General features: G+C 38.0%; 3 protein-coding genes across 4 annotated transcripts; all 3 read left to right on the forward strand.

Annotated features, from left to right (window-relative positions):
• The first annotated feature begins 5,760 nt into the window (after window positions 1–5,760).
• On the forward strand, window positions 5,761–7,439 carry LOC138309807 (uncharacterized). 2 transcript variants are annotated; one of them, XM_069251038.1, is made up of 6 exons: window positions 5,761–5,840; window positions 5,884–5,921; window positions 6,064–6,160; window positions 6,296–6,443; window positions 6,591–6,883; window positions 7,192–7,431. In XM_069251038.1, the coding sequence occupies exons 3-5, from the start codon at window positions 6,086–6,088 to the stop codon at window positions 6,881–6,883; spliced, it is 516 nt and encodes a 171-aa protein (XP_069107139.1). In that variant the 5' UTR covers window positions 5,761–5,840; window positions 5,884–5,921; window positions 6,064–6,085; the 3' UTR covers window positions 7,192–7,431. The 2 variants fall into 2 exon arrangements, with proteins under 2 accessions (XP_069107139.1, XP_069107130.1); XM_069251029.1 differs by having other exon boundaries at window positions 5,839–5,921; window positions 7,192–7,439.
• A 2,522-nt stretch (window positions 7,440–9,961) lies between these two features.
• Window positions 9,962–11,626, forward strand: LOC138309819 (uncharacterized). The gene is made up of 5 exons (XM_069251049.1): window positions 9,962–10,015; window positions 10,159–10,255; window positions 10,391–10,538; window positions 10,686–10,978; window positions 11,287–11,626. The coding sequence occupies exons 2-4, from the start codon at window positions 10,190–10,192 to the stop codon at window positions 10,976–10,978; spliced, it is 507 nt and encodes a 168-aa protein (XP_069107150.1). The 5' UTR covers window positions 9,962–10,015; window positions 10,159–10,189; the 3' UTR covers window positions 11,287–11,626.
• A 2,670-nt stretch (window positions 11,627–14,296) lies between these two features.
• On the forward strand, window positions 14,297–15,446 carry LOC138309827 (uncharacterized; the record flags this gene model as incomplete). The annotated part of the gene is made up of 4 exons (XM_069251060.1): window positions 14,297–14,338; window positions 14,475–14,622; window positions 14,771–15,063; window positions 15,371–15,446. Coding segments are annotated over 3 exons (483 nt in total), but the record flags the coding sequence as incomplete, so codon positions are not given.
• Window positions 15,447–22,372: the final 6,926 nt, after the last annotated feature.

Here is a 22,372-nt window from a genome sequence, read left to right on the forward strand (position 1 = left end):
TATTTTATTTATCGCCAAAAATTGGCACCGTTTTAAGAATAATATTAAAAGTACAAATAAGTCTTTTAGGGCTGAAAATGAATTTTGACAGTACTACCAAAAATCACTATATTAACGTCTACCGTGTATGCAGTACAATTTCTTTTCACATTTTTACAGTGTGATTCAGGTTTTGAGGTAAGAGGGGGCGTGGGACCAAGCAAATTAGGCGAGGGGTCAGGGGGCCGCCTAGGCCCCCAGAAGCTCTCGAATAAATGGTGCAAAATCCTGCATTCTGAGGATTTTATGAACAAATTTTCCAGAATGTAATTGAAATCATTTAAAGGTGCTCCACCGCCGACAGAGCATAAATGATATTTGAACAATGAATGGTGTTTAATCGTGTATATATATGCCTAATTAACACAAAAATAAAATTTATTTCGCCTTTGGTGCATGCGCAATCAGTACTTCATTTCATATAGAATATAGTGCCACGGATTTTTTTCAGGATGAAATTAATTATTTTTTCATATTTTTAACTTGAAGTAAAATTAGAAGCTCAAACTTTTCAGTGGTGGTAATGGTGTAAGTGATGGTGCGAATAGTATCCAAATACAGATTAATTAAGTGCCCATTCTTTGAACATTGAAACTGGTAGATACACCGGTATCCCTAGACCACAATGGTTGTGTACTTGTTGTGATAGCCATGAGGTTGAAGATGAAGCCCATTTTATTTTATTTTGTTCAAGATTTTTAGATTTAAGGGTAAAATATTTGAAACCATACTTTTATCGTCGACCATCTGTTTTCAAGATGATTGAATTGTTTTGTAGTACCCATGTAAAAAAACTTTAAGAAATTTTGGTAAATATTTAATTCAGGCAACGGCTACTCCAAACAAGAAAGCACTATCAAGTAGTTAAGCAGATTTTTATATAATACATGTATTGAACACATTTTTTTCTATAATTCATGTAGTTTGAAAACTGCAATTGTAAATTAACTGTAACTGTATGATACACATATATTTTGTTTCTTGTTTTCTTATGGCAAACTTATTAATATTCACACATGCTTTTTGTAATGTACCTATAATATTTTGTGTTGTATTACATTGGCTGTGTTCTCCGTAGCTGCAATATTATAGCTCAAAAAACTTATAGACAGAAAATGGTGTCGTCTTTAGAGCTACAATTGGTGCCTATTACTGCTAATGGAGCAAAGTAATGATAAACGTACTTGTTTGATATGACTTAGCTACTAGGCAATAAAACTGAACCACTTTAAATATAAAATTCTCATTGAAGCATTATATTTTTACATAATACATATGAAAGTCTTTCTGAAGGGAACTTATACGGCAAGTCACAAATTGTGAATTTGACGTGTGAGCGGTACGGTAGATATTAAGAATAGTAGTTATGTTTGTTTTGGACAAAAATAATATGTAAATGCATGTATACGCATAAAATAGTTGGAAACCTACAAAAAAGTATAGAAAACTGTGCCCGAGTGATTTTCGGAGGCAGTGCTCCACTACGACACATAGGGACCAATTCGTACCCGGCCGAAAGGTATAGACCGGGTACGTATATTCGTTCTAGGGAACCACGTGCACACTGGATTTCATAAATGTATATTTTCATATATTTTTGCAGTAAACAAGTCACATGCTTATACGCCATTCATGCCATTGGCCGAATAAAGAAATGTATTATGGGTAACTAGTGATCACGTGATTGTGTGTTTACTTCCAAATATAGTGATAGTTTGCTTGCCATTTTTTCGGAAAAATTGATTAAGTAGAAAATATTTATACACCAAAATGTTATTATATATTGCATGCATATCATTTTGACTTGCGCATATGTACTGTTTTACTATAAATAACGGACTGAAATGAGTTATAAAGCTGTCATTTCCACGTTTTATCTATAAATGATATAATGAGAATTGATAAATCCAATCGGTCAAATCCATGTGTGCTATTGGAGCAGTGCCTCAGAAAATCACTCGGGCACACTAAACTTTGTTTTAGGTTTCCAATTATTTTAATCGTATACATGCATTTATGTATTAGTCGTTTCCAAAAGAAACATAAGGACCATTCTAAATATCTACTTCACCACTCATTAGACGTCAAATTCATAATTTTTGGACTTGCCGTATAATTTTCCTTCGAAAAGACCATAATATTTATAGGTGGAAAAAAGTGAATTTGATATTTTATACGGTTCAGTTTTATTGCCTAGTAGGTAAGAGCTATAAAACAAGTAAGATAAAATTCGTACAGACGTTTTAATTAGGGTTTGCACAAATATTTCCATTAGTAGTAATAGTGGAGTGATTTGTTTACATTTTGCGATGTCTAATACGGAGCATGCGGTGATTTTACGTACGTTAATTTTACAATTTCAGAACCAGACGAATTAAGATTTTCATTAACATTGAAAGGTGCTATTAGAAGTAAAATTTTTCCATGGTTTGTAAGATGGTTGAAATTTGGCAAAATTTACCCTACGTTAGCGAGGGACGGGATCGGGGGAGGGAGGGGGGACCCTATTTTAGCTGGGGACGGCGCATGGGTGGGCCCCGCGTGGTTACGTTACGTATATATCCGTTAGGCCTACATTAATCTGCAGAATGATCTCCTCACTTAAAATCAATTTAGATGAGTCTAATTTCCATATACATGATTTATAAGTTCATATAAGTTTATAAAGTTCATATAAGTTTATAAAGTTCTACATTGATATTGTCGGAGACCTAGATATCTAGGTCTCTGATATTGCAGACAAATAATAATCAATCATAAGCTCTGAAATAAATTTTGATTCACATATCTTATTTATTGATTTTGTTCGTTTGTTTATATCATTTCGGATGGAATACCTATCGACATTATATCTGCATTGAAAACACGCAAAAGTTGCAGATAATGTGTTATAATTCCAGCATATTTATATTTTACACTTCTGAATCGTATCATTAGTTAATTATGTACATACCCAATGCATAGACATATTAACAGACACAGATGGGGATACAGGTATATAGTTGTGTAATAATTGCACCTAATATTTAGATAGAGTACCTGTAACTATCTACAGGAACATACCTGTAGGTCTGTTGTTATGACCACCAGGGCCTTTGATTTTCCACGTTACCCCCATTCGACTCATTCCCTGGGGCCATTCCCTACCCAAATACCAAACGTAACACCTTAATTATCTGATATGATGATCAGTCAAGCGTCACAGCATGTAGGTATACGTCATTGTTACCTAATTAATCTATCTCCAGGGGGTCCGTTTATAACGACAGTCTAGCTACATCTGTATGTACCTATATACTTTTAACTAGTAAACTAAAGTCTACGCTCTAGACTTCTCCATGTAGTTGAGTTCCAAACAAAACAAAATAAAATGATAATTTTAACTAAACCTAGATTATCTACTTATCTTGTGAAAATCTACTTTATTTCATTTGAAAATTTATGCAAGTATTTTTATTGTATTTTTCTCAAGTATTACTGTACATATAGTATGTGTTCAATCAAGACAATACCCCCTGAGCTAACTAACTAACATCCTGGCTTAGGTATGTACAGGTACTTGTCCTAAGTTGCAACATATTTACATAGTGTTGTAATTAATTACCTGAATGAAAGAAAGATATAAACATACACATATAGCTCACCGGATTCCATGTGTAGTTGGAATATCGAGTAATTGTAATTTCTGAATGAGATTACATGACACTAGTTTATAATTTATAAGGCTAACCAGTTACAATATAGCGGCAAAATAACACTCACTATGATATTCATGGACGTGCTCATCCAGGCAGCCGTCGCCGGCTTTCGGCCTCCTCACCAATACATTGTACCTCCGTCCCCAGTATATTCACAATTTCATCAAATCGCCACTGAATTACACCAAAAAATTCGTTACAAATTAATAAACAAACATCTAACATCAATTATGTATATTTACACACAGATTTAAGTACGTAAAACCACCGCATGCTCCGTATTTTGACATCGAAAGATGTAAACAAATCACCCACGCCCCTACTCGCATGACTTATGTGGCTTAGCTTGAACCAATCGTGCATCCTTGGCTTCAATCAACACATCTCATCGGTAGAATGGAAATCACTCTACATGCAAAAATTGTTGGTTTTTAATTTTCCTCTCAATATCTGTCGCATCGAAAAAATGTAAACAACTGCCGTCGGCCATTTTCTCGCTTCGAGCTCCCCAAATGCCGCCTCAGCACCCCCTAAGTCAGAGGTACGCACCTCCTGCGTACCCCGATTCCGTTAACCTTCTTCACTGTGAATAAGCACCAATTGTTGCTCTAAAGACGTGTACGATACCATTATCCGTCTTAAAGTCTTTTGAGCTACTATATCACAGCTACCTATACATGCACAATGTAATGGGAGACTTAGGGGAAATTCGTGGAACTGTGTACACTAAAGTGCAATTTTAAACGAAATATTAGGTGTTTCTAAACGAATGTGTTTCACCAACTTGTAAAACAAAATTGATAATTTGTAAAGTGGCAAAAGTTATTGACTTACCGTTAATATTTTTCTAGGTTTATCATCACCTTCTGTACAACTTATTGAAATAAACAAAGTTTTCATATAAATATTTGTTAATAAATAATGCTGTTTGTGGCAGCCTAATTAGCTTTTTGGGAACTTAATACTTCGTTCCACCTACAAATGGAACTAGATTTCATTGAAAAAATGAGTTATTAACTTCAAGACAATCAAAATTCAGAATAGTTTTAACACGAATGCTTGTTTTACGCCCGATTCTCAACGGAATATCAGAAAGTTGGAATCCGAATCCGGACAGCAACAGGCAAATGCTTGTAACACAAGGATCAAGCGTCTGATTCAAGCGTTCTTGCTACATGACTATCCTGCGTTAAACTGCAAGATGGCGTGAATTGCTTATGAAACCAATGCAACTGCTACGCCTCAAGCGGTGTAGCAATTAGCGGCAACCGTTAAACTTTGGTCGTTGTCAGTGTAATGTGACCGAGTGGGACGTTCGGTGTCTTCGACGGCATGCTTCAGTAAGACAAAACTATAAAAGGTCAAGAGTTCCACTATTACAAAGAGACACAACACGGACATATTAACAATTTATAAACGGAATCGCAAGCAGTAACTACATATTATACATAAACAGAACCACTATATGGGAAACTCTCCAATATTTAGAAACGGTACCACCAGCGTTTATGAATGGAAATAGCATTACGGCACGGGAATGGTATATCATTCATAAACGGAACCGCTACAGAGAATTGTTCATAAGTCAAAACCCGGATTGCTAACGGAAGCTGCACACCTACCATAAACGAGATCAATAGCAGTAACTGTACATCATTCAGAAGCTGGTTATATAGCACTATACAAAAGGCAAGAGTTCCACTAAACAAGCACACACAACATGAATATACCACAGTCTCCCAAATACACACCCGCACTTCATACTCGCAACAAACCGCATACATGGGAGACTGTCCTTTCATGACCCTGGCGGTTTATAGGACGTTAATTTAATAAATCAATCGAACAAACAAACCGCTAGCGGTAATAACCGCTAATCAAGGGAACCGCTAGCGGAAACTGTGCAGCATTCATCAAACCCGTCCGCTAGCACTCTCTCCATCTAAACAGAGACAGTAGTATGACGTAATAATGGTGGTGACGAAAAGCTTGTTATGACGTCAAATACATGTTGCCAGGCTGCGTAGCAATAGGCCATGGTGGAGATGATGGGTCTCTACGCGAGTAGCTGATTGCTCGTTTGATAATCGCGAGTACCAAAATGGATATCAAGATCTTACTGATATTTATGGTAATTCTTTGCGCCGCACAGCAGGGCCCTGTTGCTTATCGAGGCTTTACATGGTAAGTTTAGATATTCTCCGGGATATTTTGTTTTTACATAGCGAAGGCAAGCTCGTCTTGGAACTATCAGAAGGTTCATTTATTTGATGCCATTTTAATGCGTTGTTTTGTTTTACCCTTTTGTTTTAACTTACTTTTGTAGCGTGGAACCCGAAGTAGGATACATGGAAAGGATGATAAATTACTTCGTCGCCCGAAAAGTCGAGAAAACATGTCCAACTCACGGAGCTTTATTGTTGGTAAGTATAATAAACTTTTACCTCGGCCGACGTATTGTAAAATACATTATCTACAATCACTATTTTTAACGTTTCGTTTGTTTTATTCGGTGTGTATAAAACCCTAGAAATTAATAAGCATTTTTTTCCTTTCAGAGAATCGGAAACGAGGTCTTTTGTACCGTTCTATGTGCAATAACATCACTAATATTGGTCTACACGTATATGTATGCACTGTTGGTTGGAAACCATGCAAGGAAGTTCTGGAAAGCCATCGGTGTGATGTTTCGAGAATGGAGAGCTCGTAAGTACAAATGCATATCTTGATATAATGTATCATCCCCCAGTTGATCAAACTCTGTAATCAGATAATGTTTATCAGAACCGTTCGGTGTGTCATATATTGTAGTCCCATTGCACGTTTTAAAACATATATTATCGGTTTGTACAGGTCGATCCCTCTGTCGCTTCTGCGGAACCGACCCGTGCCAGGCCAGGAGAACTTCCTGGAGACGCCATGAGGCCCGCATGTTAAACCATATGGTCGATTTCGAAAAGCGATCTCACGCGATGTGGATGTTCAGTCTTGGACTGGAGCTCTCTGCAACCCTAACAAAGGAGCTACCCCGAGACGAGAAGTACTGGGCACGAAAATATTGTGCCGACTTTCAGGAGGAACACATGGCACTTTTTCCTTTGTGCGTACAACGCCAGATCAACGCCTGGTACCCTTTGCCACGCTAGGTAAGGACATTCTTAATCACAAGTAATTTCTGATAATATGTGGTGTTTAATAACAAGGCAGCTTTTTCCTGACTAACCTTACTCATTGCTTGTTGATAAACATTGCTAATATATTGACCGCACATTCTGACGGCAGTATAATCATGTCATGTACATTAGACTATATAACTTCTTTAAAAATAAAGTCCCTTCGGGTCTAACTACGTCTCGTAACGAACTCATCCTTGTAGATGTAGATGATGGAATAATAGGTCTTTACTGTAACTGTATAAGTCTGTCATTCTAAAGATTGAATTGTTTTCTTGTAGATTCGCTGAGCTGTTCGAAGAGAAAAATGTCGATGATGGCACAAAGGTGGTGACCACGCCAGGGCGCCCTGCTGGCTCCTTCCGTTTCTCTTTCCAGTATTATCTCCAACTCTCGTTCTTCTATGTTTCTTGGTGTCGGCGTGTAGATACGAGGATATGTCGACACCCAGTTAACATATTCACGATTTGGAGAACATTGGAGTTTTGTTTAAATAATAATTTCAGTAGCATCTTGGATGTCGATGGTTTTTCGTATTTATGATGTGATCAATGGTGCCTTTGTGTGTCTTGGTCATTGATGTCTTAACTGGGAAACCATTAAAATCAGTTGCTATTGTAACTTTGAGTTGTGTTATGACTAAGCCCTAAAAACATTTGAGTGTTGTAGTACGTCAATTTGTTTGCGTGGTACAAGAGTAGGTAGCAGATGTCAGAAGGACAGCCTGGCCATGTGTGATATTCTCACTAGGCGGGAAACCCCTAGTTTGAGACATGCATAAAAAATTCTATATACAATGTATTCTAAAATTGGTGCAATCAGTATGAATAGTTCTTTTCATTTTCTAATATAAACATGAATATTTTTTTCTGGGAAACAACGGAAGTGCGTCTACACCGGAAAAGTCAGCTTTACTTGTGATCTATGATTTTCTAACAAAAAGGATATTCGATTTAAGTAATGACTTTGTATGCTTCACTGCCATGTTAAACGCCTGTCCTTCGGAAGTATATTAATAGGGATACACTTGATGTAATATTTCGGTATAAAAACACACAAAAAGACACTTGCCATGCTGTTATCAAAGGAATGGCGGAATGATATAGAATGTTTGACTCTCCGCGTCCTTTTTTAAACACCAGTACACCTGTCTCAGCATACATTGTTTATTGATATGCCATTTGGGCTACAGGGTAACAAATGTATCTTGATATACACAGAGAAAATTTCTCATGTATTTTACAGGAATCACGCTCTTAAAATTTGGAATGAACAAATAGGCGAATGCTCAACTTTGGCAGAAAATCCGTACGAGTTATCTTTCTTTGGTCATTTATAACTAAAATAACTTAATTGTATGCGTGTTGATAATCGCCGTGTTGATAAGACTAATCATTGTCATTTATAATAGATTCTGGCCAAATGGCTACATACATACACTTACCTGTACCTCAAATTTTGGGGAAATGAAACAGAATTCATGGATTATGGAAAAAGCATCAGTATCAAAATTTTGTTTATCAAAATTCGTCAGATAAACCTGTAAACGAGTAAGAAAAAATAAAGAAACAGCTAAAACGTATCCCTGTCGAATGCCCCGATGGAATTTAAAAGCGGGTGTCTGACATAATAGCAGCATGCGAGTGTCACATACCGTACAGTGTACATATTAAAACACAAGAAACACCAAAACGTTGTACGTAATTGAATCAATGTACACACGGATCCGAAATTTTTACACAGTCATGATGGTATAGTAACAAGTAATATAAACAGGATAATAAACACATTCCTATGTATGCAGTGTATAAGGAATAGTTGAATTGATGTATTCATGGTATTTTGAAACAACGGCGCCGTCTGTGGTACCTGTTTTACTGTTCATTAAAATATCCTTTAGCGGCAACCGTTAAACTTTGGTCGTTGTCTGTATAATGTGACCGGGTGGGGGTGTGTTGTCAGTATAATGTGACCGGGTGGGATGTGTTGTCAGTATAATGTGACCGGGTGGGATGCTGAGTGAGACAACACTATAAAAAGGTCAAGAGGTCCACTACTACAAAGAGACACAACACAAAAATACCGCAGCTTCCCAAAAAACATAGATAAGTACACATCGCGGCACTGGGAGACCGTCCTTAGGTGACCCTGGCTGTTTATATGACATCAAACTTACTAAACCCAATTTTAAACAATTCATAAACGGAATCGCTTGTAGCAACTTTACATATTTCATAAAAGGGATTGCTAGCGGTAGTTATACAAAATTAATAAACGGGACCGGTTGTGATTACTGTACACAATTCATGAACGGGACCGCTAGCGGCACATGTAAACAATTTATAAACGGAATCGCAAGCAGTAACTACATATCATACATAAACATGACCGCTATATGGGAAACTCTCCAATATTTAGAAACGGTACCGCCAGCGTTAATGAATGGAAATAGCATTACGGCACGGGAATGGTATATCATTCATAAACGGAACCGCTACCGAGCATTGCTCCTAAGTCAAAACCCGGATTGCTAGCGGAAGCTGCTCAACATCCATAAACGAGATCACTAGCAGTAACTGTACAGCATTCAGAAGCTTGTCAAATAGCACCATACAAAAGGCAAGAGTTCTACTAAAAAGCATACACAACATAAATATACCACAGTCTCCCAAAACACACACCCGTACTTCATACACGCAACAAACCGCATACATGGGAGACCGTCCTTTCATGACCCTGGCTGTTTATAGGACGTTAATTTAATAAATCAATCAAACAAACAAACCGCTAGCGGTAATAACCGTTAATCAAGGGAACCGCTAGCGGAAACATGGCAGCATTCATTAAACGCGTCTCCGTCTAAACAGAGACAGTAGTATGACGTAATAATGGTGGTGACGAAAAGCTTGTTGTGACGTCAAATACATGTTGCCAGGCTGCGTAGCAATAGGCCATGGTGGAGATGATGCGTCTCTACGCGAGTAGCTGTTTGCTCGTTTGATATCGCGAGTACCAAAATGGATATCAAGATCTTACTGATATTTATGATAATCGCGAGTACCAAAATGCACAGCAGGGCCCTGTTGCTTATCGAGGCTTTACATGGTAAGTTTAGATATTCTCCGGGATATTTTGTTTTTACATAGCGAAGGCAAGCTCGTCTTGGAACTATCAGAAGGTTCATTTATTTGATGCCATTTTAATGCGTTGTTTTGTTTTTACCCTTTTGTTTTAACTTACTTTTGTAGCGTGGAACCCGAAGTAGGATACATAGAAAGGATGATAAATTACTTCTGCGCCCGAAAAGTCGAGAAAACATGTCCAACTCACGGAGCTTTATTGTTGGTAAGTATAATAAACTTTTACCTCGGCCGACGTATTGTAAAATACATTATCTACAATCACTATTCTTAACGTTTCGTTTGTTTTATTCGGTGTGTATAAAACCCTAGAAATTAATAAGCATCTTTGTCCTTTCAGAGAATCGGAAACGAGGTCTTTTGTACCGTTCTATGTGCAATAACATCACTAATATTGGTCTACACGTATATGTATGCACTGCTGGTTGGAAACCATGCAAGGAAGTTCTGGAAAGCCATCGGTGTGATGTTTCGAGAATGGAGAGCTCGTAAGTACAAATGCATATCTTGATATAATGTATCATCCCCCAGTTGATCAAACTCTTTAATCAGATAATGTTTATCAGAACCGTTCGGTGTGTCATATATTGTAGTCCCATTGCACGTTTTAAAACATATATTATCGGTTTGTACAGGTCGATCCCTCTGTCGCTTCTGCGGAACCGACCCGTGCCAGGCCAGGAGAACTTCCTGGAGACGCCATGAGGCCCGCATGTTAAACCATATGGTCGATTTCGAAAAGCGATCTCACGCGATGTGGATGTTCAGTCTTGGACTGGAGCTCTCTGCAACCCTAACAAAGGAGCTACCCCGAGACGAGAAGTACTGGGCACGAAAATATTGTGCCGACTTTCAGGAGGAACACATGGTACTTTTTCCTTTGTGCGTACAACGCCAGATCAACGCCTGGTACCCTTTGCCACGCTAGGTAAGGACATTCTTAATGACAAGTAATTTCTGATAATATGTGGTGTTTAATAACAAGGCAGCTTTTTCCTGACTAACCTTACTCATTGCTTGTTGATAAACATTGCTAATATATTGACCGCACATTCTGACGGCAGTATAATCATGTCATGTACATTAGACTATATAACTTCTTTAAAAATAAAGTCCCTTCGGGTCTAACTACGTCTCGTAACGAACTCATCCTTGTAGATGTAGATGATGGAATAATAGGTCTTTACTGTAACTGTATACGTCTGTCATTCTAAAGATTGAATTGTTTTCTTGTAGATTCGCTGAGCTGTTCGAAGAGAAAAATGTCGATGATGGAACAAAGGTGGTGACCACGCCAGGGCGCCCTGCTGGCTCCTTCCGTTTCTCTTTCCAGTATTATCTCCAACTCTCGTTCTTCTATGTTTCTTGGTGTCGGCGTGTAGATACGAGGATATGTCGACACCCAGTTAACATATTCACGATTTGGAGAACATTGGAGTTTTGTTTAAATAATAATTTCAGTAGCATCTTGGATGTCGATGGTTTTTCGTATTTATGATGTGATCAATGGTGCCTTTGTGTGTCTTGGTCATTGATGTTTTAACTGGGAAACCATTAAAATCAGTTGCTATTGTAACTTTGAGTTGTGTTATGACTAAGCCCCTGAAAACATTGCAGTGTTGTAGTACGTCAATTTGTTTGCGTGGTACAAAAGTAGGTAGCAGATGACAGAAGGACAGCCTGGCCATGTGTGATATTCTCACTAGGCGGGAAACCCCTAGTTTGAGACATGCATGAAAAATTCTATAAACAATGTATTCTAAAATTAGTGCAATCAGTATGAATAGTTCTTTTCATTTTCTAATATAAACATGAATATTTTTTCTGGGAAACAACGGAAATGCGTCTAGACCGGAAATATCAGCTTTACTTGTGACCTATGATTTTCTAACAAAAAGGATATTCGATTTAAGTAATGACTTTGTATGCTTCACTGCCATGTTAAACGCCTGTCCTTCGGAAGTATATTAATAGGGATGCACTTGATGTAATATTTCGGTATAAAACACACAAAAGACATTTGCCATGCTGTTTTCAAAGGAATGGCGGAATGATATAGAATGTTTGACTCTCCGCGTCCTTTTTAAACACCAGTACACCTGTGTCAGCATACATTGTTTATTGATATGCCATTTGGGCTACAGTGTAACAAATGTATCTTGATATACACAGAGAAAATTTCTCATGTATTTTACAGGAATCACACTCTTAAAATTTGGAAGGAACAAACAGGCGAATGCTCAACTTTGGCAGAAAATCCGTACGAGTTATCTTTCTTTGGTCATTTATAACTAAAATAACTTAATTGTATGCGTGTTGATAATCGCCGTGTTGATAAGACTAATCATTGTCATTTATAATAGATTCTGGCCAAATGGCTATATACATACACTTACCTGTACCTCAAGTTTTGGGGGAAATGAAACAGAATTCATGGATTATGGAAAAAGCATCAGTATCAAAATTTTGTTTATTAAAATTCGTTAGATAAACCTGTAAACGAGTAAGAAAAAATAAAGAAACAGCTAAAACGTATCCCTGTCGAATGCCCCGATGGAATTTAAAAGCGGGTGTCTGACATAATAGCAGCAAGCGAGTGTCACATACCGTACAATGTACATATTAAAACACAAGAAACACCAAAACATTGTACGTAATTGAATCAATGTACACACGGATCCGAAATTTTTACACAGTCATGATGGTATAGTAACAAGTAATATAAACAGGATAATAAACACATTCCTATGTATGCAGTGTATAAGGAATAGTTGAATTGATGTATTCATGGTATTTTGAAACAACGGCGCCGTCTGTGGTACCTGTTTTACTGTTCATTAAAATATCCTTTAGCGGCAACCGTTAAACTTTGGTCGTTGTCTGTATAATGTGACCGGGTGGGGTGTGTTGTCAGTATAATGTGACCGGGTGGGATATGTCGTCAGTATAATGTGACCGGGTGGGATGCTGAGTGAGACAACACTATAAAAAGGTCAAGAGGTCCACTACTACAAAGAGACACAACACAAAAATACCGCAGCTTCCCAAAAAAACATAGACAAGTACACACCGCGGCACTTGGGAGACCGTCCTTAGGTGACCCTGGCTGTTAATATGACATCAAAACTTACTAAACCCAATTTTAAACAATTCATAAACGGAATCGCTTGTAGCAACTGTACATATTTCATAAAAGGCATTGCTAGCGATAATTATACAAAATTAATAAACGGGACCGGTTGTGATTACTGTACACAATTCATGAACGGGACCGCTAGCGGCACATGTAAACAATTTATAAACGGAATCGCAAGCAGTAGCTACATATCATACATAAACATAACCGCTATATGGGAAACTCTCCAATATTTAGAAACGGTACCGCCAGCGTTAATGAATGGAAATAGCATTACGGCACGGGAATGGTATATCATTCATAAACGGAACCGCTACCGAGCATTTATTCCTAAGTCAAAACCCGGATTGCCAGCGGAAGCTGCTCAACATCCATAAACGAGATCACTAGCAGTAACTGTACAGCATTCAGAAGCTTGTCAAATAGCACTATATATACAAAAGGCAAGAGTTCTACTAAAAAGTATACACAACATAAATATACCACAGTCTCCCAAAACACACACCCGTACTTCATACACGCAACAAACCGCATACATGGGAGACCGTCCTTTCATGACCCTGGCTGTTTATAGGACGTTAATTTAATAAATCAATCAAACAAACAAACCGCTAGCGGTAATAACCGTTAATCAAGGGAACCGCTAGCGGAAACTGTGCAGCATTCATCAAACGCGTCTCCGTCTAAACAGAGACAGTAGTATGACGTAATAATGGTGGTGACGAAAAGCTTGTTGTGACGTCAAATACATGTTGCCAGGCTGCGTAGCAATAGGCCATGGTGGAGATAATGGGTCTCTACGCGAGTAGCTGTTTGCTCGTTTGATATCGCGAGTACCAAAATGGATATCAAGATCTTACTAATATTTATGGATTCTTTGCGCCGCACAGCAGGGCCCTGTTGCATTATCTAGGCTTTACATGGTAAGTTTAGATATTCTCATTTTACATAACGAAGGCAAGCTCGTCTTGGAACTATCAGAAGGTTCATTTATTTGATGCCATTTTAATGCGTTGTTTTGTTTTTACCCTTTTGTTTTAACTTACTTTTGTAGCGTGGAACCCGAAGTAGGATACATGGAAAGGATGATAAATTACTTTCTGCGCCCGAAAAGTCGAGAAAACATGTCCAACTCACGGAGCTTTATTGTTGGTAAGTATAATAAACTTTTACCTCGGCCGACGTATTGTAAAATACATTATCTACAATCACTATTTTTAACGTTTCGTTTGTTTTATTCGGTGTGTATAAAAACCCTAGAAATTAATAAGCATCTTTGTCCTTTCAGAGAATCGGAAACGAGGTCTTTTGTACCGTTCTATGTGCAATAACATCACTAATATTGGTCTACACGTATATGTATGCACTGTTGGTTGGAAACCATGCAAGGAAGTTCTGGAAAGCCATCGGTGTGATATTTCGAGAATGGAGAGCTCGTAAGTACAAATGCATATCTTGATATAATGTATCATCCCCCAGTTGATCAAACTCTTTAATCAGATAATGTTTATCAGAACCGTTCGGTGTGTCATATATTGTAGTCCCATTGCACGTTTTAAAACATATATTATCGGTTTTGTACAGGTCGATCCCTCTGTCGCTTCTGCGGAACCGACCCGTGCCAGGCCAGGAGAACTTCCTGGAGACGCCATGAGGCCCGCATGTTAAACCATATGGTCGATTTCGAAAAGCGATCTCACGCGATGTGGATGTTCAGTCTTGGACTGGAGCTCTCTGCAACCCTAACAAAGGAGCTACCCCGAGACGAGAAGTACTGGGCACGAAAATATTGTGCCGACTTTCAGGAGGAACACATGGCACTTTTTCCTTTGTGCGTACAACGCCAGATCAACGCCTGGTACCCTTTGCCACGCTAGGTAAGGACATTCTTAATCACAAGTAATTTCTGATAATATGTGGTGTTTATAACAAGGCAGCTTTTTCCTGACTAACCTTACTCATTGCTTGTTGATAAACATTGCTAATATATTGACCGCACATTCTGACGGCAGTATAGTCATGTCATGTACATTAGACTATATAACTTCTTTAAAAATAAAGTCCCTTCGGGTCTAACTACGTCTCGTAACGAACTCATCCTTGTAGATGTAGATGGTGGAATAATAGGTCTTTACTGTAACTGTATAAGTCTGTCATTCTAAAGATTGAATTGTTTTCTTTTAGATTCGCTGAGCTGTTCGAAGAGAAAAATGTCGATGATGGAACAAAGGTGGTGACCACGCCAGGGCGCCCTGCTGGCATCCTTCCGTTTCTCTGTCAATAATATCTCCAACTCTTTTTTCTATGTTTCTTATGTCGGCGTGTAGATTACGAGATATACAAAGTTAACATATTCACGATTTGGATTCAGTTGTTTGAAAAACAGTCGCACACCTATTTATAACGTCAGAAAGTTATCAAGTCACTATGATATTTATTCGAAGACCATGTGATATGGCAGAATAGACCAAAGTTAGTTGATAACTATAGATAAACGTGTACGTGTCCTTCCGCATTCCTAAAACTCCCCTCTGACACTATATCGTACAGATTTCATAGAAGCTTATCTATACATTAAGTACATGTAAGTAGGGTCAGTAACTGACCTGTCCGAATTATCAGGTCTTTCTTTCGTGAGTCTTTTAAAATAAATCCCTTAGGCCGGTCTATGTAGTAAGACGACAGAACGGCAGAATCTTTACTCATTATGTGCTTTATCTGTACATTGTAACTGTAAATCGGGGTGTACTACAATCCAATACACTTGATATTTTCTTTTATTTTTCTTAACGCTGTGATCACAATCAAGTAGAAATCCTCCAGGATTCGTAAAAAAAAAAATAATTCTGAAGTTGTGGGTTGTTTTTTTCCAGAATCACGGAGTACATTACTTTAAATCATGTAAAGCAACGAAGACAATATTTAACCAAATGCAATTTATCACCCTTTTTATACAATGTATCTTAATTTGATGTACTGGCATCGCGTGACTGTATTACGTTTTGTCACAAAAACCAATGCATCCATTAACCAAAAACTTCCCACCCCGAAAATAAAAGTACTTTGTAATTACAAGTCAAGCTAAAAACATATATCCAATTAGAATCTGTAATGTCAGGTACAGGTAACGGTACCTTTCAGTGACGGCGTTTCTCCATAGGGAAGAAAAGTAAGTGAACTATGCTGTCTTTTAAAAATTTCGATATCCACAAAATTGAACCTGTCAAATTGATTTATTTTCTGTTTTCGGTGAGAAGTGAGTCGATAAATATGTATGACACCACGGATCCGTTATTGTAATCATACATTAAATCAAACAAATGCAGTTTTTATTGGCAAAATTGAATAATAAGTATCTGATGTTATACTATATATTTACTACTTGTTTATTATCCTATTAACCTTTTGATAGATCTACTATTATCGGACCACCATAAATTTATTATCTCAGTACCATTTGGCGACATGTCCGTATATCTATTATCTAGAATAATTGTTAAAATGAAAACTTTAAATGGACGGATTTCCGGTTCTATATATCGGTTATTGGGTGTGTAATATATTCATAGACTTTAGAAAGATAGCGATTGGTGTGGTAATCGTCTTACATTTAAATTACAAGACAAAAATAATCTTATCCAAAACATTTCACAACAAGTGTTAGAGTTACGTCCCTTTAATCTTGATTTTTAAGAAATTGTAATGTACAAAGGTACACAACTCTGGTGATCCTAGAGAAATTGGACTTTTAAAGGTCGACTACGAGAACGAAATTTAAATATAAAGAAGATCATGTATCCATGATGTTTTACGATTTTTTATATAAATTAAGAAATGAAAAACACCATAGATATCTCAATCAGTGACCCCGTCATTTCAGCGTGACGACACTATAAATACGTCCGTCAGTGACCTCGTCATTTCAGTGTGACGACACTATAAATACGTCCGTCAGTGACCTCGTCATTTCAGTGTGACGACACTATATATACGTCTGTCAGTGACCTCGTCATTTCAGCGTGAAGACACTATAAATACGTCCGTCAGTGACCCCGTCATTTCAGTGTGACGACACTATAAATACGTCCGTCAGTGACCTCGTCATTTCAGTGTGACGACACTATATATACGTCTGTCAGTGACCTCGTCATTTCAGTGTGACGACACTATATATACGTCCGTCAGTGACCTCGTCATTTCAGTGTGACGACACTATAAATACGTCCGTCAGTGACCCCGTCATTTCAGTGTGACGACACTATAAATACGTCCGTCAGTGACCTCGTCATTTCAGCGTGACGACACTATAAATACGTCCGTCAGTGACCTCGTCATTTCAGTGTGACGACACTATATATACGTCCGTCAGTGACCTCGTCATTTCAGCGTGACGACACTATAAATACGTCCGTCAGTGACCTCGTCATTTCAGCGTGACGACACTATAAATACGTCCGTCAGTGACCCCGTCATTTCAGCGTGACGACACTATAAATACGTCCGTCAGTGACCTCGTCATTTCAGCGTGACGACACTATATATACGTCCGTCAGTGACCTCGTCATTTCAGCGTGACGACACTATATATACGTCCGTCAGTGACCTCGTCATTTCAGCGTGACGACACTATAAATACGTCCGTCAGTGACCCCGTCATTTCAGCGTGACGACACTATAAATACGTCCGTCAGTGACCTCGTCATTTCAGCGTGACGACACTATAAATACGTCCGTCAGTGACCCCGTCATTTCAGCGTGACGACACTATAAATGCGTCCGTCAGTGACCTCGTCATTTCAGTGTGACGACACTATATATACGTCCGTCAGTGACCTCGTCATTTCAGTGTGACGACACTATATATACGTCTGTCAGTGACCTCGTCATTTCAGCGTGAAGACACTATAAATACGTCCGTCAGTGACCTCGTCATTTCAGTGTGACGACACTATAAATACGTCCGTCAGTGACCTCGTCATTTCAGCGTGACGACACTATAAATACGTCCGTCAGTGACCCCGTCATTTCAGTGTGACGACACTATAAATACGTCCGTCAGTAACCCCGTCATTTCAGCGTGACGAAACTATAAATACGCCCGTCAGTAACCCCGTCATTTCAGCGTGAAGACACTATAAATACGTCCGTCAGTGACCTCGTCATTTCAGCGTGAAGACACTATAAATACGTCCGTCAGTGACCCCGTCATTTCAGTGTGACGACACTATAAATACGTCCGTCAGTGACCTCGTCATTTCAGCGTGACGACACTATAAATACGTCCGTTAGTGACCTCGTCATTTCAGTGTGACGACACTATAAATACGTCCGTCAGTGACCCCGTCATTTCAGCGAGACGACACTATAAATACGTCCGTCAGTAACCCTGTCATTTCAGCGTGACGAAACTATAAATACGCCCGTCAGTGACCCCGTCATTACAGCGAGACGACATTATAAATACGTCCGTCAGTGACCTCGTCATTTCAGTGTGACTACAGTATATACGGCCTCCCATGTATGCGGTGTGTTGCGTGTATGTTGTGCGAGGTGAGTGTACTGGGAGACTGCGGTATGTTCGTGTTGTGTCTTCTTGTATAGTGGAACTGTTGCCCTTTTTATAGTGCTATATCACTGAAGCATGCCGCCGAAGACACCAAGCAACACACCCCATCCGGTCACATTATACTGACAACGGACGAACCAGTCGTCCCAGAGCAGTAACTTCCACTTTTATAGACTTTGGTGTGTCTCGGCCAGGGGACAGAACCCAGAGCCTTCCTCACAAGGGCGAACGCTCAACTCAATGCCAAAAGTGAGGCGGTGCCAAGGGAGGCATTAGGAAAGATAAAGTCAGTTAGGAAGAAGAGAAAATATAAGATCCTAAATTTAGTCGCCTTTTACGATCATGCAATAGGGGCAGCAGGTACAATTCTAACGCCCTACCTGCAGGGCAGACGCCCGTCAGTGACCTCGTCATTTCAGTGTGACGACACTATAATTTCAGTGTGGTCAAACTATATCTATAGTTACATCTATCAAAGTTTAAACAATCACGTTATACAGTATTATCTTTTTTGAAGATGCTGATAAGAAGTAATCCATGATTTTAGGTAACAATTTAATTTACATTAAATTATCTTTATACTAATTGATATTCAATGGGAAATACGTTATACGAAACAACTTATATGATAAAATCCCTTTTATCTGAAGCGTATTTACTTTAAAGGATCGGGATGAAGAAGGATATCTCAGTGATCTCTTGATCACTTGTCTGAAACTGGACAAATCACACTGGTCATTTCAGGTAAACTGACCAGCGGAGTTGTTATCTGACCCACCATAGCTTTTGTTGACACACGGCTGACCATAGAGTTCACTGATGTTGTTAAATAGCCATGAAATCCTACTTAAAATTCCTGTATCTGGTCCCGCTGACCGTCGGTCAAACGTGTGACAAATCTTCATGTTAACACCTTCAGGCTCAAGTCTTTTGGACCGTGTTGACATTTCTTCTTACTTCAATATTTGTGTCTGAATAGTAGTAGGTTGTTGTCACTACTGAATCAGCCACATATACACTGTATTATGTTTGGGATAGAGGCAGATTTAAATATACTAGCATACACTGTATTATAAAAAGGTAAAAAAATCCATATATCTAGTCAATTGCTGCAAACAGAATATTTCATTGGTAATCTTAACCAATGTTCGAAAAAAGTATGTATGTTCTTACTTAATTCGGAGTGGTATCCTGTATTACTTACAGAGAACATCCCTCTCTCCAGACCAATTAAAATACACATCATAGCAAAACATGACATCAGTCACATCATCCCTTCAGACTGGCTAATCAAATTACATCTTCCCTATATTTGGAAACGAACTGGAAACGAACTGATGTGTTTACTCAGATTGGCCCTTCTATTAAAACATAATTTGAATTGCACATTTACAAATCTAATATTGTCTCTTATATTTTACAGACGCACATTTTCCAAAACAATGCTCATTACTATTTCCTCGCATATATTTGATAACTTCCTAATTAACCACACTATAGTATTGGTTTTTGAAAATGACATGGAGAATACTAGAGCTGCATTTTAATCCGATTGTGCAACTTTTACTATTATATGTGAAGTAGGTTTGTGGTTTTATAATAATATGTGGGCTGGCCTACTCTGTGACCTGTCTAACCCGATCTATACTAATCCACAGGTGTCTATAATGTTATTAAATTAATTCTATTGTGACCCACATCCTACAATCGTATTTTTAGTATGTGTGCATGTAAAATGTACCTGAAAGTTAAGTCGATAGAAAACTAATACGTATACTTGATGAACTTATGACCCACATATAAAAACCTAGGAGACACCAGACGTCGACTAACGTCAGCGGAGACGTCCGACGTCAGATTGGGGTTGACGCGTCATACAAAACGTCGAATAGCGTATGACGTGAATACGTTAGCTTTTACCGTTAAATAGTTATTAGAATTAAGTCCCTTAACAGAAATTTTGATAGTTGGATATAAAAACATAAATTATACAGTAGGTTTTGCTTCTTCCATCCATCTTCTCCACCTGATAAGTCATTGAAAAACTCGACACTCTCTTTAATAGAACGTTGAATAAAATAAACTAAAAACAAAAAGAACACCGCCTCCCCTAAACCACAAGTTTATGAGAATTAGTTATAATTCACATTCAGTATAACAGTACACTATATTTCAAAAGAACCGTCTACATATATGATTTTCAAACGTTATATAGAGATCTAGATAAAAATTAAATAAAAATCCAATGTAAAACTAAGCGAATCTATAGAGGTATGAATAATAACCATTTATATTTCATTTAAATCCCTATACGCCTGAAAGTGATTTAGCTCTAAGGTGACAGTAACTGATTCCCATGTCCCTGTGACATACTAGTTGTATATTTCAAATGGCCTTGGTGCGCTGTAAGAACACTAACTTCCTGAATTACTGAAGATTGTTCATAGCCTCGTTACACCGTATCACTTTCAGTAAATACAAAATCTAAATTTTAATTCAATTAGAGCATAAACATTTATAAACAAAAATAATAATTACACTGCAACACCAACACCATATATTTATTGCATAGTACTTGTACACAACTGTAAAATACACAGTGTATTTCATCATTTACGTATGTATGCATTAAGGCACGATTCACGAAGTTCATGACGTCATGTCAACAGAAGTAGAATAAAGGAAAACTGTCATCAGTTTATTGATAAAGGTCGTGTCACTTACAGACAGGGACATAGCTATTCACTCGGGTATATTTGTAAATAATAAAATAATAAAATGTTTAGAGAAATAACAACTTGGTGTCTCCCGACCTGTGACCCTTTACTGACCTCCTAGTACCATTTCTGGGAGTCTAGACCCCGGGTGTCGATATTATTATTTACACTCCTATGTATGTGATAGTACAACACAGTATAAATAACAAAGAAAGTATGACGCAAGTTAAAAACGACTGGTTGTACTGGCACGTTCAGAATTTCGTAATATTAATTTCTCTGATGAAAGACTAAAGTATCAAACAGAAGCATATCTTACAGTTGTGCTTTCGACAATCCAAAATGTAAACTCAAAAGTAATTGGAAATCTGCCATTTTTATTTTCTTTCAAAGATACCGCAGTGAAAAAATCATCTGATGATTTCTTCAAATATATTCAAATATTCGTTTTTTGATAATTCCAAAAAGTTTCAGAACAGAGTCGAGGTCCACCACGAAGAAAAATTAGCAGTCAACGAAAACTTCCAAACAGTACTCTACTAAATCCTCACTGTATGAACTTTAGATAACTGTTTACTGTCATAATGTTACAGCATTCATAGGTATACTAAGTCTATTTTGGGACACACGCGCCTGGTGAATTTTCTGTAATATTAACCTTAGCCGCTCGAGCATATGCGCGGGCCAATGCGCGAGATCTAGCACGTGGCACAACTTCAACTACTATGTACTGATGTAGGAAATATGTACAGGAACCAAATTCCTATTCTGACGTAAATAGCTGGAATGTATGAATGGAACCCATCATGATTAATCCATGCTGGATATTAACGAGGGTAATTTTATTTTTAGATTTATCGACCTTTTATGAAGTGGGTATGGTGTTATATCAATTTTGTAGAA

Source organism: Argopecten irradians, chromosome 1 (assembly GCF_041381155.1).
Source record: "Argopecten irradians isolate NY chromosome 1, Ai_NY, whole genome shotgun sequence".
NCBI classification, from domain to species: Eukaryota; Metazoa; Mollusca; class Bivalvia; order Pectinida; family Pectinidae; genus Argopecten; species Argopecten irradians.

Bases quoted from the DNA above. Each gene is read 5' to 3' on its own strand.
- LOC138309807 (XM_069251029.1), top strand. From the start codon at position 5,839: ATGGATATCAAGATCTTACTGATATTTATGGTAATTCTTTGCGCCGCA. The intron at 6,161-6,295 runs GTAAGTATAATA...TTTTCCTTTCAG, and splicing joins CTCACGGAGCTTTATTGTTG to AGAATCGGAAACGAGGTCTT. The intron at 6,444-6,590 runs GTAAGTACAAAT...CGGTTTGTACAG, and splicing joins GTTTCGAGAATGGAGAGCTC to GTCGATCCCTCTGTCGCTTC.
- LOC138309819 (XM_069251049.1), top strand. From the start codon at position 10,190: ATGATAAATTACTTCTGCGCCCGAAAAGTCGAGAAAACATGTCCAACT. The intron at 10,256-10,390 runs GTAAGTATAATA...TTGTCCTTTCAG, and splicing joins CTCACGGAGCTTTATTGTTG to AGAATCGGAAACGAGGTCTT. The intron at 10,539-10,685 runs GTAAGTACAAAT...CGGTTTGTACAG, and splicing joins GTTTCGAGAATGGAGAGCTC to GTCGATCCCTCTGTCGCTTC.